Source organism: Lonchura striata, chromosome Z (genome assembly GCF_046129695.1).
Source record: "Lonchura striata isolate bLonStr1 chromosome Z, bLonStr1.mat, whole genome shotgun sequence".
Classification (NCBI taxonomy): domain Eukaryota; kingdom Metazoa; phylum Chordata; class Aves; order Passeriformes; family Estrildidae; genus Lonchura; species Lonchura striata.
In genome coordinates, this window is record NC_134642.1 from 17299835 (window position 1) to 17316438 (window position 16604).

General features: G+C 37.0%; 1 protein-coding gene across 1 annotated transcript; it reads left to right on the forward strand.

Moving 5' to 3' along the window:
* Window positions 1–1556: 1556 nt before the first annotated feature.
* On the forward strand, window positions 1557–16176 carry LOC110471224 (programmed cell death 1 ligand 2). Its single transcript, XM_031507298.2, has 7 exons — window positions 1557–1608; window positions 8028–8106; window positions 9493–9855; window positions 10920–11201; window positions 13064–13204; window positions 13960–14001; window positions 16029–16176. The coding sequence occupies exons 2-7, from the start codon at window positions 8049–8051 to the stop codon at window positions 16109–16111; spliced, it is 969 nt and encodes a 322-aa protein (XP_031363158.2). The 5' UTR covers window positions 1557–1608; window positions 8028–8048; the 3' UTR covers window positions 16112–16176.
* Window positions 16177–16604: the final 428 nt, after the last annotated feature.

Consider the following 16604-nt stretch of genomic DNA (forward strand, 5'->3'; position numbering starts at 1 on the left):
CATTTTATTGACCTGCACACCTTTTCATGGAGCAGAACTGCAGGACTTTTGACTGTGTCACTTTTCCCCTTTGTCTAAAAAAGTACCAATGGTGCATCATTCAAGCATGGGCTAGCCAGGAAAGCAACAGAGGTATTAACAGTGAAATTTCTGCTTTTGCAGACATTAACAGTAGGACTTCTGTTTTTTCAGCATATTGTCCCAGATTCCCTGTCTCTCTCTCTCCATATTTCTCTGGCTCTGCAAATACAAGATTGTCCCAGGCAAGTCAGATACTACTGGGTTCATGTGATGCCCAAGGCAAGTCACTGATTCTTGGGCAATTTCACTGCACTATCTCCTTGTTTGAATATGGGAACACAAGAAGAAAACATACTGCAAGCAGGGTAGCTCAGAATGAGTAGAAGATAGTGATGGTGGTTGTGAAGTAACTTTGTTGTTTCTTTTCTGTCATCCAAATAATTGACTTCTGCCAAAGAAGTCCTGGGAGCTTTTTTGGGAAAAGGTGAGACTACACATTAATTACTTTGTGTGACGGGGCTACACATGATAAGTTTACTGAGGAAAAATAAATGTAACAGTGGTTTTGTTGAACTAGTTTGCTCTGTAGTAGGCAGCAGGAGACATAATTTCATAAATCAGTCTGGAACTGTGAGGCAGGCAATCATCATATATCATTCTAAACCAGCTAGGATTTCCAAGAGTAAAGCCACAATATTTTTTTCTGTTGAGATAGAACATGATACTCACAAGCAGTGAGAATCTAATAGGAGACCAAAGCGTATGTGTGTCCCACTTGTAGCACAAACACATCTGTGTCTCTTTTATGTCTCTCACTCATTATATCATCATAAATTAAAAAAAGTGATGAAAAATTAAAAGATACATCCATTGATAATGCTGTTTGATAGAACAAAATACTTATTGGACAGGGATCTATCAGTCACCTAATCCAATCTTCCACTCAAAGCAGTGACATCTTAAAAACAATTGCCCAGGCTTTGTTCTGTAAAGTTTGGTGCATTTGTAAGCATGGAGATTCACAACCTCACTGATTAGCCTCATAGTGACTTTTTTTTTTTTTATCAACTTAGATGAAAATTAAGAGGAAATAGGTTCTGCAAATATTAGGTCATTGCTTCATGAATTCTTGTAAAATTAATCTGGTGAAGGTAAGAAAACGTAACTTACAGTCCTAGTAAATGCAAGTTCAGATGCCAATGCTGTACACGTCTTTAAATGGTTATAAACCCACTGAAAATCATTAATATAATCAAAAGCAGTATTTGAGCACATAAATTTTGCAAATTATGAGAAGAATGCTTTGTATAATTTTGTTGGATGTGTGCACATTCTCAGGAATGAGATCAGTGTACATTCAGCATGAAACTGAAACTAACAACGTCCTGAGAAATGCCCTTTCAACATAGTCAGGTTTACTTATGACATAAAACCTGAATCAGATCAGCCTACAAGCTGCGCTATTGGTGCATGTTATACACTGTCATAAGAGCTGGGTAGTTCCTGTTATTGTGCAAATAGGATAGAGTTTTGAGAATCTTTGCTGTTACACGAACCAGATTGCAATGACCTGCATAAAGAGCTGATGTGAGTATTACACTAATAAAATGCAAATTGATGTTTCCTGTATTTCTGGCTGGTGGATTGCAGGTTTTTCCTAGATTAAGATTTACTTAACTTTATTTTCAAATTATTACTGGGATACAGACTGTGATTTTGAAAGACTGGATAAGTTCCAGATCCTAATACATGGGTCCATATAATTTCTAACCCTGATATTTTTAGAAGCTGATTATTTCATTTCTCTCCTAGGCAAAGGCAGGGGAGTGGTGCTGGTAAGCCTCTTCAGCTTATGCATGAGGATGCAGCTCTTAGTAAATATTTCATCCTGAATTTCAGGGAGGATTTGAATGGAGAAAAAAACCTCTGCATGTACTTGTATCTATATATTCCTGTTTACTTTCTTTTAGTTGTTACTAACACACTACCTGCAGACAATAGGTTATTTTGATTGTACAGCTAGTCTAGAGACTTCCATCTTCTGCATCCCAGAAAAAGCATAGGCTATGAAGAGGAGAAGTACTTGTACTTCTCTAAGAAGTCTTTCTTGCTGTAGAAGCTGGAGATATGAAAGAAAATTTACAGTGTGTCAGTCTGTATTCAGTAATGCTGCTAAGAGCAGAAAGGATCTGAAAGATTCTATGATATACACAACTGCTTTTTAAATGTAACAAAATTTCACCCCAGTTCTATCTTAGTATTATAGAAAAAAAAATTCAGCCATATTCGAATGGTTGTATTTGTCACGGAACAAAAAATTGACAGTGGAAAATATTCAACAGGTGACAGTTAAAGAATGCAGGGAAATTCACAGATAGTGTGATCAAAGGAGGAAGTGAGAAATTACATTTCTTCATCTGAAGGCTGAAGGGAGATGGAGAGCAGACTGAAATGATGCAAATAGGCTGTCACAGGTAAACATCAAGAATAAATGAATCATCCCAACAATAAATTGCCTGTGTGGTGCGGTGGGCAAAAAGGGACTGCAACAAGTGTGGAAAAAGACAGAAGAACAGCAGGTGAGATGGTATTTGGGTAAGGTGGATGTGAGAGAATGAGAACAAGAGATTATGTCCACAAAATATACAGAGACAGGCTGGAGAAATGGCCTTCAAACAAATTTTAATATGCATGGTTAGAATTTTTTATTAAATCCCTGAAATAGAAAAAAAAAGTACCTTCCTTCTGATGGTGAGATATGCAAAAGCTGCTGTTTCTGTAAGGATCTAATGCTTGGTTTTTATTTATTCTTTTCTTATTTTTCTGACCTAGAATTTTTAAACTTTTTTCTCTAAATTTTTTGTTTGTTTCTTTTTTTAAACTGGATCCTTCATAGAAAGTAAAATCAGCTTAGCTATTTCATGAAGATGTCAAAAAGTTTTGTCTTTTTGCACATGTGAGAGTGTTAGAAGAAAGCTGTTGCAAAATGCATGGAAGGCAGGGGAGTTTCAGTAACAGAAAAAGACAAAATAAACGGTGACTAGGACCATATGATCTTTTGCTGTGTTCATAGGTGCACAAGAAGATAGTCTTTTTTCTAACTAAGTGAGCATAAAACTAATTTCATTTCATGCAGGGAGAGTTAAATGGAGCCAAGTCAGATGCCTGTTAACACAGCCTGATTGCTTCTGATTAAATATGAATTTGTAATTTTGGATTATTTCCAGAAGGCACTGTCCTGTGCTTAGTTTGGGTTCTAGCTTTGCAGTAAATAAGACAGAGAGTGTAGAAGGAGAGGGATTAGGAAAAGCATAGTTATTAGGAAAACATAGCTGATCTCAGCTCAGTAATATTGCATAGTCTGTCAGCTGCATAGCACAAACATGGAATGTAGGAGTGAATAGATCAGTTGCAATGTTGGTATTTCAAATCCATAACAAAGTCTACCAGCTCAAGATGTCTCAGGATGTAAGACCACTTGCAAACCCTTGTTTGCAGAAGTGTACCGGACAGTTTGTGTGGAGGTGAACACATACCAAGTGGTCAGCCTGGTGACATTTCCATCCTCCCAGCTCTCAGCTGTGGAGTTCAATGTCCCCACTTCCTTCTACATTGTAAGAACACCTGGGTTATACCTGGTAAAACCAAGCAGGATCACATAGTAAGTGCTGCCAATGGGATACCTTTCTCTGCAGGGAAATACAATTCAAAGAAGTGTCTGTCTAACATAGCAATTTAACTTAAAAAGGACTGAGTCCTTAAAAAGGACTAAGCCCTTCCTTAGTCCTTTAATACTTTGATATTCCAGAGTGAAATCTGAGAGATTATTGTAAACTTCTGTTGATTTGACTCCTGCTTTAAGCCTGGAGGAAAGCTAGTGTGCTTGAAAGCTTGTTTAGCTTTTCCAACTGTTCTGATTATTCTAGTGGAAGTTATGGGTCTACAAAGCTCTCCTTGCTTAATGCTGCTAAATTTCATTATGCAGACACTAAATGTGTTTACTGTTCTAAATTATCCATTTGCTGGAAAGCAAATATTTTAATAGCTGAAACAATGTTTCCAGAAAAAAGTTTTCCATTATTTATTATACTATAAAGTCCCTGAATCAGTGACTGTGCCTCTGGTTGTTCTTTTTAGTGAACAGCACAAATACTTTGTTCAGGATCATTTGTTAAACTTGTGTTGAGAATAATTATAGAACTACAGAATCATAGAATGATTGAGTTTGAAGGAATGTTTAAAGGTGATCAATTCCAATCCCCCTGCCATGTGTAGGAGCAATTATAACAAGGATACTAATCAAAGGTAGCTCCAGAAGATCTTAAACTAAGATGCTTCTTTGATTAAGAAAAGCATTATGAACTTTCATGGATGAAAAGAATAGGGTTTAATTTACATTACCCAGATGTGGGTTTCAGTCTTTTTTACAAAGGAGTAGATTGCAGAATATTCTGTGATCTTCATGTTTCTTTGCTTAAAATACTTCTTGTAAACTTAACATTATGAATATTGTGAGAGTTGTCACTAATGCCAAATCAATTCTAACTCTTATGACCAGACTGGTGCCAACCTCAGTTGTCAGGAATGGCAATGTGGTGAAAACACACATGAGTGTTTTATGAAAATAGGATCCAGTAATAATAATAAACACATACCACAGAGGACTATACAAAGCACAGCTACTTAAATGAGCTACCCAAGCTTTTCCTCAAGGGCTCCAAAGTTTAGGCATGTAGCAGATTGATGTTCATATTTTGCCACCTGTTTCAGTTCCTAAAGCATCCTTATAACATCCAGCTTTGTCAAGATAAGCACCTTTTCCCTTCTGTCTGTAGAATGGAATGAAGTCTATACATTATGTTGAAAACTGAATTATATTGTTGTATGGAACATAGAGCTTGTGCCATTTGAAATGGGAATACTGAGTCTAAATTTTCCAAAGGAAAAAGAAATATCCTTCTCACTTCTTACAGAAGGATTTTGGACAATCACTAAAGATTTCAGATGACATAAGGCAAAAAATTACTCTTTTTTTTTTAGACAAGTGTTATAAACCTTCTGGATAAGTTAGCTGGGACCAGGACTAAAGTCACAGGCATGATCAACTGAATGAATCAATAGGAGAAAAAAAAAACTTAGTATCATTTTCATCTTCGGTGGAATTTCAGCAATTTATTATCATTGTCATCTGGATTTCAGTCAGCATTCACTATGAAAATTTATCAGAATGTTACTTGTGGCCCAATGAAGTCAAGTATGGGTTTCAACTTTGTATTTTCAGTAAAGAAAAAAATCTGTAATAAGAAAATATTATATTCCTCATCTTCCCTGATCATTGTAATACTTTTATTTTCAATGGTCCCATTCAAATTTTTGTCTTGGGCCCTAAATATTCATTGAAATTATTACAATTCATAAAAAGCCATGATGATCTTTAGATGTTTGATGTGATGCTTTTTACCACCTCAATTATCCAAGTTTTTTTCGAGTTAACTCCACAATCACAGAGCACTGTGTGATAACTTGCTTTTTCTTCTGCAGGTTAGTTTGGGAAATCAATTTACTGACTCCATCTGAATTGCTCTTGAAATGTCATGCTACTTCTTACTGTTCTCAGATGTATATTTTCAATTCCTCACTTTGCAGCACAGAAGCATTAAGTACTGATTTTTATGGCACAGTGTTCCTTCTTTCATCCCTGTGAATTTGTAACAGGCATATGATTACATTTTAGTAGTGGCCTTTTGCTTAACAGAAAAATAAAAGACAGTGCTGTGCATAAGCTTGGGATAAGTTAGGATAGCTGTGTACAAGGACTACTGAAGAGCAGGACATGACATACATTTTATGAAAAGCAGGGAGAACATGAGGGTTAGTCTGCAGCATCATGAATGGTTAGTAATGCAAGCTCAGAAGAAATCATCTTTCAGATGCTGGTGGAGGCTTTTCCATGGAAGTGTCAGAGCCACATGATGAAGTTGCATGGGTAAATTGCACTGAGATTGCACAACAACTTGATGTCTGCTTGTGAGATTATGGAAATAAAGAAGGATGCCTCCTAACACAGATCCTTGCTGACAAATCCTTGATCTTTCTAATATACATCTATGCTAATAAATCTTCGATCTTTCTAATACAGATCCTTCCTGCTTCCCACAAGCGTTCTATGACTGCTTTCAGTATCACAAGTTAAAATGTTCTTATATTTGGTTTCTTTTGCATATTTATATTATGTGTAATGCTTTTCTAAAACGAATCCCTCCGGTCACACAAGATTCACTTGATATGTAATAATTATGATTATCTGCTGGAGCTTTGATTGTGTATCCTTTTATTTTACTATCAGTAATATGTGTATTTTTAAAAATTATACCTCCTACATTAAAAAAATAAACATGCTCTGCATTCTTAATGTACTCTAAACTATAAAAATAGAGCAGAATACCTAAAATGTCTCACATGAGGTTAACCCAGGGATCTAAATATTGATGTGAAATATTGTTTCATTCTTCATTCAGTTCTTTCTTATGTCCATCTTCTAATAGGTAAGCTGTGTGGAGAAGTGAGCATAGCAGGAGACTGAGGATGGAAAATAGTAACAGTCTTTACTTCTGCATCTGGAAAAAAATATACTGATAGTGTTTATTAGCTCCTTTCTCACACAGGCATAATAATTATGATTCATCACACATTAAGTAGTGATGGACTCAGTCCTCTGATAAAGGTAACTAGCTTTCATTTACATGTAATAAATCTGCTTTGAGTAGTTTGCATATAAAACTTTATTTGTGATATCATATGATTAAGGTCTAAATTTCCAGAAAAAGTCCCATAATTTTGGCTGCTAATTTCCTAAGGTTTGAGCCTCACTTTCCAGGATACTGAAAGCTCTAGGGTAGAAGCAAGGAGAGAAATGCAGCACCTGAGAAAACTGGAACCAGAGTGTTTCAAGCTAAGCCAACAAAAGAATAGGGAAGTAAAATTAAACCCCTTCTCCAGTAAGTCTAGCTCTGGGGAAGTCTAAAATTGCTCCTTCTCTTCTTTACTTCCTTGTAGCTTATTTCTGGATCCTATTTACTATTTTTTTTCAGATTATACTGCATGTTAGTAAGCTTTACTGAAAGTAATTCTAGTGTCTTTTCTATTTTCTCATTAGTTTTGTTATAAATTTTTTCCCCTGGTGCTTCTTTGTTGGGTTTTTTCTCTTTTTAGTTATGTTTATCCATATACAATAGTGTGAAAAATATGTGATTGTTTGCTTGCTACTAGAACACAAATACACTTACTCTAAAACTGTACTTTCTCCTTTTGTATTATTCCAGGGCTGTTGGTTTACTATCAGTAATATAAGTCAATTTGTTCACGTCAGACATTGCCATATGTAAAGTGAAAGAATAGCAGCAGTACGTCTTCATTCTAATCCCTTTTGAACCAAACCTCAGTTTACCCATCCTGAGATTTCCACTGCCTCACAATGTGTTCCAGGTATTTCCTGGTCTTTAGGTTTAAGGCAATAAGAAACTGCAAAATACCCCATGCAAAGCAAAGCTGAAACAAAAGCAGGGTTAAAAGTCTTGTACACTAGATAATGTGTTAGGGCAGACATTTATAAAATCTGCTTGTGCTTGTTCATGAATCTCTCCAACATGGGAGAAGTCAATTGCAATTGATTATTATTTGTGGACAGTAAAAAATATAAAAGCATTTTCCTGTCAGACTATTTAAAACTGCCTGCAAGCTACAGATCCTAAAAATGTCATGACTGAAGTTATGGAAATGTTTTATTTCTCTTTATTGCTACTGTTTCATTGCCATTGGTTCATATTCTTTTTGTGTGCATGAGTTGCTCTAATAAGGATTTTCCTTGTTTCTGCTGGTAGCCTAGTGTTTGTTTCTGGTTTTGCTGTTTATGAGCTGTGATGGATTTCAAAGGCTGGCATGGCTCTGATCTGCCTCACCAGAAGGTAGTTCTTGCAAGTTCTAATGCAATTCTACTTTTATTTCAGATCTACCTTTTATTTCAGACAATGTTCCAAATCCAAATCACAATACTGTTACTGGAAACACAGCTCTCCATGGTTTCAGGTAAGAGAGAAACTGCCTTTCAGTTCCAGTAGCAGAACTAATGCAGCTTTTAGTATGTGGGCTTCAGCACCTCCAGCAACACTTGCATGAACAGTCAGTAATGTCTGGAGCCTCTGTTTTCCATCTTATAAAAGGCACTGGCATTGACTGAGCACAGGACAGGTGTCCACCACTTTCCAGAGTCAGGCTTCTTTACCATGTTGTGTGTTGTCAGCTGAGGTGTCCAGCATCAGTGGCATGGCTGTAAGAAGGAGGATGACCAAAACAACAAATGCCCACAGGGAAGCGTAACAATCTCAGTGTTTGATGGCATGAAATATAATCACTTCTCCTGTCCATGCCTGTAGCAGAATCAACTTGGCTAAAACCCAGGAGCTTGGTACTTTCTCACATAATTTTCTCTCTTGCTACAGTTGTATTACAGTGAATAAACAAACATTGCTAAGAGGAACCTAGCAATGCTAAGGTTTTCCTGTACATATTTCAGAGACATATATAATAAAAAGAATGTATAAACAGTTGCATGGTCTTCTCTTTGCAATGTCACTACCAACACTTCCAAATGCTCCTGAATTGTCTACCAATACATGGCACATCCAGTATGGAAAGTAGTAACAAAGTATATTGAATGATTTATTAGAAATAACTCTGCCATATCAAGTACACTTTAAAATGGCAAACTATTCATAACATTATTAATTTCAGATTGGGTGAATGGCTAAGATTATTTTGATATATTTTCTGTAATATGGTTGCATGTATCTGAGAAAATGTGTGAGATCAAATGATACTGATATGGTTCCAGGTTTGTGGAGACTGTAATTGCTACACAGCAATTTTAAGCTATACGTATTTATCCCGTGCAACTCTGTTTCACAGGATCTACACTGATATTTCTTTTTGTAAAGGATAATGACAGTAGATTTACAATTTCCAAAATTAATTGTTGCTTTTACTACAACCTTGAGACATGTAAGAGACCGTATCACAGTTTGAGAAAAATGGTCCCTGTATAACCACTGGCCTAGCCTTAAGTTACTCATAAAATGCAAAAAACCCCAAAAACCAAATAAAACCCACCACAAAAAACTTGGTCATAATGCCCTCATCTTTCAGATTCTGTAATCAATACAGAATACAGATTATTTGCTATAATTACTATCTTAAGCAAGGAGACATTAAATGTGTTTACTGTTATGGTAAAAATATCAGTGTGAATATAAACAACAAATGCTTAAAATTTTAGTCAAATCAGTAACTATATACCTGACTATCTGTATACAGTATACTATCTGTATACTATCTGACACAATTTTGCCCAGCTTTAAAGAAGATCAGAACATATTTTGATGAAACAAATGAAATTGTTCTCTTTTCTTCACATAGCTTTGTTTACAGTTGAAGTTCCTCAACAGCTCTACACTGCAGAGTACGGGAGCAATGTGACCATGGAATGCAGATTCCCTGTGAATGGCTCAGTGGATCTAGGACTCCTGACTGTTTTTTGGGAACAGAAAAGGCAGGGCTCATCAAAATCAAAAGAGGTGTATACATTCCGTAATGGGAAGGCACTCCATCCATCTCAACATCCTGATTACATAGGAAGAGCATCACTTCTGCACAGTGAACTGATGTTGGGACGAGCCATCCTCCAGATCACCAATGTTAAGATCACAGATGCAGGATCATACCTTTGTCTCATTGACTACCAGGGTGTGGACTACAAGTACATTGCTTTGGAAGTAAGAGGTGAGTGGTTAAATTAAATGTAACTGTATATTCATTGAGACATCTCCATTAAATTCCTACAAGCTTGTAGAAATTGGTTAATCTGAAGGAATTTGTTGCTAGTTGTCTCACCAAGACTTTGTACTCAGCCTTCAGCTGAACCGAAGCAGTTGTCTTTGTAGTGGCTAGCCTTTGGTTCAACACCTGAGCTCCTCCGGGTGCACCTGGTGCTGGGGAGGGACAGCATCTGTTCTCCTTCCATCCTTCTTTCTACAGCCTCTTCAGTGCCACTACCTCCCTCCTCTCCTTTGATCCGCTTGTTGGGCCACACTCTGGTCATTCCAAAACGTTTCTCAGAGATGCTTTGATAATCCTTATGAATCCTGCTGCAACTACTCAAGTGTCTGGGGATTCCCCAAGTGACTGCAGCTCTCAGAGCAAGGACATGCAATTTTCTGTGTCCATTGAAGCAAAATAGGCATTAGTAGTAAAGGTATATGTTAATAGAAAGCATGACAGACCAGATCCTTGAAAGATTTCTGGTGTTTCCCACTAATCTGTGAGAAACATCACACATATCTGTGTAATGCAAGGCAACATTCATTTCCCATCCATATATTTAAATAACAATATTTATCAAATGCAAAAATTGATATAGACATTCTTAAGACCCACATTAGTTCCTATGAAAAGTCAATTTTGTTATAATATGATGAAAATATTACACTGTTTATAAGCTATGGTAAAGCAAACATGAAATCAGGCTTTCAGAAAGTGGCATATTCTAAAAGTGAAAATAAAGCTCCCATAAGATTCCACTAGTCTACTCTGTCTTAATAAATTATAAATATAGTGTCAACTGCTGTCCTGTATAAAGTACTGGAGTGCATTCTTTTGCTGTAGGCATGATAAGGATTGAATAATCCATTTTGTATTGTTCTACAAAACATCCTTCATCATTTTAAATAAGTGTTCCACAGATATAACCATAGACAATACATAGCATTAAAAGGAAGCAGGGAAAGTGAAGTGGAGAAACAACTGCTGTTGCATACAACAATTTCACTCAACAACTTCTCATGCAGCATCTTACAAGAGAATAAATACTCGAGTAATGAGAATACCGGGTGAAGACAAGCTTGTTTTTATGTGCCAGTCAGAAGGCTTTCCTCTGGCAGAGATTTTCTGGCAAAATGAGAACTTCAATCTCAGTGGATTTGCAAATACCACCTATACACTGACTGCAGATGGCCTCTACAATGTCACCAGCACCCTGACATTCAAACCAAACATGAGTGAGAACTACACGTGTGTCTTCTGGAATAAAGAACTGAATGGAGAAACTTCAGCTCACTTTTCCACTTCAGGTTGGTATGAGCTTGAATTTGTATATGACAGTGTTTATACATACATCATGTGCTATGGTCCATCACTGGAGTTAAGTTCTAGAAATCAGTGTAATTTGGTAAACTGAACAAGTCAGTATTATTTATGTCTTTGAAGTCTCAGCTAGCTTCCATTCCAACAATCCAGTATGTATTTTTCTGTATATTTTAATTTTAGAGTAGCTTTCCTTATTTCCCTGCCAATACAAAGGGATTTTTTTCAGCTGCATGGGCATCTTCCCTGATAGTCTCCTACTTAATTATTCTATCTAGTTGTCTACCTTGACTTCAGCAAGGCTTTTGACATTGTTGCCCATAATATCCTCATGGGTAAACTCAGGAAACGTGGGTTAGATGAACAGGATCAAGAACTGGTTAAATTACAGAGTCCAGAATGTCGTGATCACAAGAATAGAATCCAGATGAAAGCCTGCTGTCAGTGGATCAATACTGGGTCCAATCTTATTCAATTTATCAGCAACCTGGACAAAGGAATCAAAGGCACCAGCACCACAGGTTTGCTGGTGACACTAAACTAAACTGAGTGCAGTGACTTAATGCGGCCTAGGGCTCGGGGGTCCGTCTGATCCCTGGCTGCCGCTGCCGTAGGTATCCGGATAGCGCTGGGTTGTTAGGCTCAGCCTGTCTGGGTCCCTCAGGCTAACTCCAGCCACAGGCAACTTAGCAAGCAACTCAGGAGTGATTTCAGCTCTGGTAAATTCAGCTCTTAGTTATTTCAGCTCTGTGCTTGCCAGTTCCTTAGGCAGACGCAGGGAGATGGAGATAGAAGTCTGTATGCAGTTCAACAGTGGTGTTCTTTAATTTCAGCTCCTGTGAAGGGGGCAGTGACAGTTTCTTCTGATGAACTGGGCAGAGATGGGGTTTGATATAGGGTACAGGGGTGTTGGAAATTGTCCAATGGCCAGGGTTGAGGAGAATACAACCTATAGCCTTACAGAGAGATAACAAGGGTCTGAATGCAGAAGAGGGGCTTCTTTGGTCCAGCCACCGTGACTTGGCATTTCTTATCTTAGCTGAGTGACCACCAGGGAGGCCTTGCAGGGCCTCTGACTGCTACAATGGCTGATCCATCTGAAGGCTCTGCCGCCATTCCATGGACCTTGACTAGCTGGAGGGTTGGGCAGAGAGAAACCTGGTGAGGTTCAACTGAGTGTATGGTCCTGCACATGGGGAGGAATTGTCTCATGTGCCAGCACAGGCTGGGGCTGACCTCTGTGAAGTGGTTCTGCAGAGAAGGACCTAGGAGTCCTGGCAGACAAAAAGCTCTCCATGAGCCAGCCAAGAAAGCTAATGGTATCCTGAGGCACACTAGGAAGAGCATTGCCAGCAGGTCAATGCAGATGATCCTGCCCCTTTACTCAGCAATAGTGAAGCCACAACTGGAGTGCTGTGCCCAGTACTGTGACCAGTTCTGGGCTCTTCAGGACACAAGAGAGAAGGAGGTACTGGAGAGGGTTCAGCAAGGGCCACAAGGATGATGAGGGGTCTGAAGCATCTCTCTAATGAGAAGACTGTGTTTAGTCTGGAGAAGACTGAGAGGTTTCATCAATATATGAAAATATTTCAAAGGCAGATGCCAATAGGATGGTGCCAGACTCAAATGCCATACAAAAGAGAGGTATGACTGGATTTTTTCTCTGAGGTTTTTCACAGTAATATTTCAGAACACATTCTTCATAAATGAGTGTAAATCACTATGCTGATAAATTTTAAAAATCTTTTGTTCAGTCAGAACAAGACTTTGGAGAAACAGAACTAATAACTTGATAAACAATGCCTGCTTTGTAAGTTATAAATGTATTCTCCTTTAATATTTTTAACAGCTTTAATGAGTACACAGTATAATGGACAAAAATTCCTGATCTCTTTAATCGTCCCCACATGCGTGACTGTAGCTGTCCTTCTCTCTGCACTAATAATATTTCAGAAGAGAAAATCATTCAAGAATGAACAACACAAAAAAGGTACATTTTACTTCAGATAGTGAAACTTTTCACTATTTCTTTACTTTTCTTGTGAACAACCTTGAGGAAATTTTAGTAAGGCACACTTGCATGAATTTGGTCACACTTTATTTCTAGATTGCAAGAGGGTAGAAAATGAGATCTTGGATAATTTGAGTTTTATTTTCCTCATTGTGTTACCTGTGTGAGACAAGGTGTATGTAAAGATACATTTTTAAAGCTGACCAGCTAGTATTCTGTACAGAGCTCAAACAAACTTTGCCTCATGTAAGGAGGACTGTAAAGCATAGTTTCAACAGTGTTTTCTTCATAGGTACAAAGACATTGTGGCTACAGTATATTACACAGAATTTTTATTTTTCAACTCCATTATGGTATGATACAGGACAGCCACAATATTTCCTTCCTTGTTTGCATGTACAGTAGTAAAAAACTAATAAAGCAAACAGACTATTACTCCAGTATTTTCTTGCACATGAACAGACACTAGTAAACTAGACTATATATATTTATAGTCATGAAAGAAGTCTTAATATTACGATTTCAGAATTTGGTTCAAGTTTTCTAAGGTTTTTAAGTTTTGTAAATGAAAAGAAACATAGAGAAGTTTATTTATTTGGTATGATTTAATAATAAACTTAACTGTGCTCACAGCTCAGTTAATCTAAAGATTTGTTGAATATTTATAGTTACAATATAGTTTCTTTCAAATGTAGAAATGTTTAAGCTAAATTTTTGTATATTTACTTTAATAGACAGGAAAAGAAAACTGAACCCGAACGCAAAGGATGAGAACAGTAAGTCATAGGCAATTTTTGAAATTTACATTTACAGATTTTTCTTTCTTACATCTAAAATATAAAAAAATATGTAGATTGTAACCTAAATAATGTGACATCAAAATAGAGGGTAGCTTTGAATTTAAATTCTCTTATTCTTGAGTTTTTACAAAATGCAGTTTCTAAAATTTTGACTTTCTCTTGGGCAATGTAAAAATTTGAAAATATTGGTTCCCTTTCACTAAGGTGTGAAGAGCTTTCATACACAGGTCAGCACACATCTCTGTATACCAGCTGGGGTTCTAGTAGTCTTGGCTGAGAAAGATACTCACAGAAAGCTGGTTGCTTTGGATAGCATCAAGATTTTTGTGGCAATAGTCTGTTATACTTTTGGATCAAGCTACAGGTTTTAACAATAAATAAAATGATACATCATTTATCTAGAATATTATATAACCTCCTAGGCTACCTCTTATCTTATGAGAATCTGACTTACCTAGACATCCAGAAATTTTTACAATTCAGAGAGAAGATAATACCTAAAAAAATTGTCAGGATTCATCTAACTGTTCTGTACTAAAATTGAACTGAAAGAAAAAGATAACACCATAGAAAATGATAAATCAATACAAGGAAAGTCTTAATTCACCTACTGATATAAATCAATTTTGTTACCTATAGATAACAGTTTGACAGGCTAATGCATTGTGAGGTGAGAGGCTGTGGCCAGTGTTAGATACAGAGGTACTTGGTTCAGCCATAATTCCTTGGTGTCCAAGCAGACCCTCACATAGCATACTGAGGTCAGCCCTGAGGCTGCCAAAGAGCACAAATGGAATAATACTGTGATGCAGCTAACCAAGTGAACACAGAGACAACGCTGGGCTTTTCCAAGGACAGCATTTTTTTGAGAATCTCACTGCTAAAAAAATACACGAAGAAGTCACCAGCTTAAAAAATAAATTCTGTAGGTGAAAGGTGGAGATTGGATGAAGAGGGCACTGATTTCCAAATCACCTCAGGTTGTCATATTTGCATCTTAACTGTAAGTGTTTGATCCACTGCTGTCTGTAGATATTACAATTGAAACAACACTTTCAGAAAGACACTTTCACCTTCCAGAAACCTTGCAGCAGTCAGAGTCTCATTCTCATTTTTCATGTGACACTGTGAAACTTTAGTGGCATCATGCCATGCACTAATGAACACAAGCTCAAGGCAAGCAGTATTCTGGAGAACAGCGTTGGTGCATGTCTGGACATCATTCTTGTGTATATTGTCTGAGCATAGCTTGGCTTCCCCTGGCTTTTTGTATTACTTTTGTATTTTTCCACTTTGTAGCCTCTTCTGTGCACTTAGTGAAATGAAGAAATTAAAGGAAACAAGGCCACACTTTGTGGTTTTACTTCTTCATTTTAATGATGACAAAAACCTTTGTCTTTCTTGTAACATGCAGTAAGTCAGATGACAAACATTTATATTTCTCAGCATTGGATATTTTTAAGAAACCCTGGAAAGAACCTTTTTTCCATGATGAGTAGGTAGTTGAAGCATAAAAGGCACAGATAGTTTACCACAGTGCCTTGGAAATGACCCATACAGTCCTGGTTACAGGAACAAGGACTGTTAATCTACCGGTTTTAACTTACAGCTCAAGCTGTATCAGAACTGAATATGTAGGACATTTAAACTCATCACTGAAGTCCCAGTTCTGCACACTTTTAATCACATGCATATATTTACTGACAATCATTACCAGGGATGCTCTCTAAAAAGATTTCAGTTTTGTCATTTCATTTATATGGCTGAAAGTGGGTGATAGCTTTGTTTTAATAGAAAATTCAGATAAAAGAGATAATTCTTTCCTGGAAAAGATCACAGCAGATGTAAACTATAACAGCTTTAAGGAGCTATTGTAACTTCAGCATGATACAGGAGACTGAGCTTTCATTCTTAACCCACCCAGTTGTTAAATAATCAGGCTTTTTATTTTCTTAAATCACTTCAGATTTTTAAACTAATACTATTGCATTTCTTTCTTTAAGGTGATGATTTTAACTCTCAGACTGAGGCTTTATACTTGTCAACTGTCACAACTTCAAGAGATAGTGGAAGTGTGGATCTGTGAAAATTCTTCATATTACATGCCATAATTTGCACTTTTTCTATCAGTTTTTGGGGACTTCAAAAGAAAATTACAGCACTTTAGCCTTAGGATAAACAGTGAATTCATGGGGATGTATTTGCACTGCAGCAATGGAAAGCTATGCCTCCTCAGACACCATATCTTCTTGAAGTTACTGAGAACTATGCTGTCACAAAATGTGGTTTACCACTGTGAAGAGGTCAACTGAGTGCCTTTGATAAACTTTACTTTTGGACTTACTGTTGCTCAAGGGATTTTTGTTTAACCTTTATCAACTGTTCCAGTCTCAGGAATGGTGCTTTGAGTCAAAAATCTTGTGGAATTTGAATAAAAGCTGTAAATGCTATCTTATGTCAATTATCTTTCTGGTGGAAACATCATTACATGCCCATATCCCATTTCCAAATTTTATAACACATTAAACTGGATATTACCACAAGTACCACCTTGCATCATTGTATCCACTTGTATAACT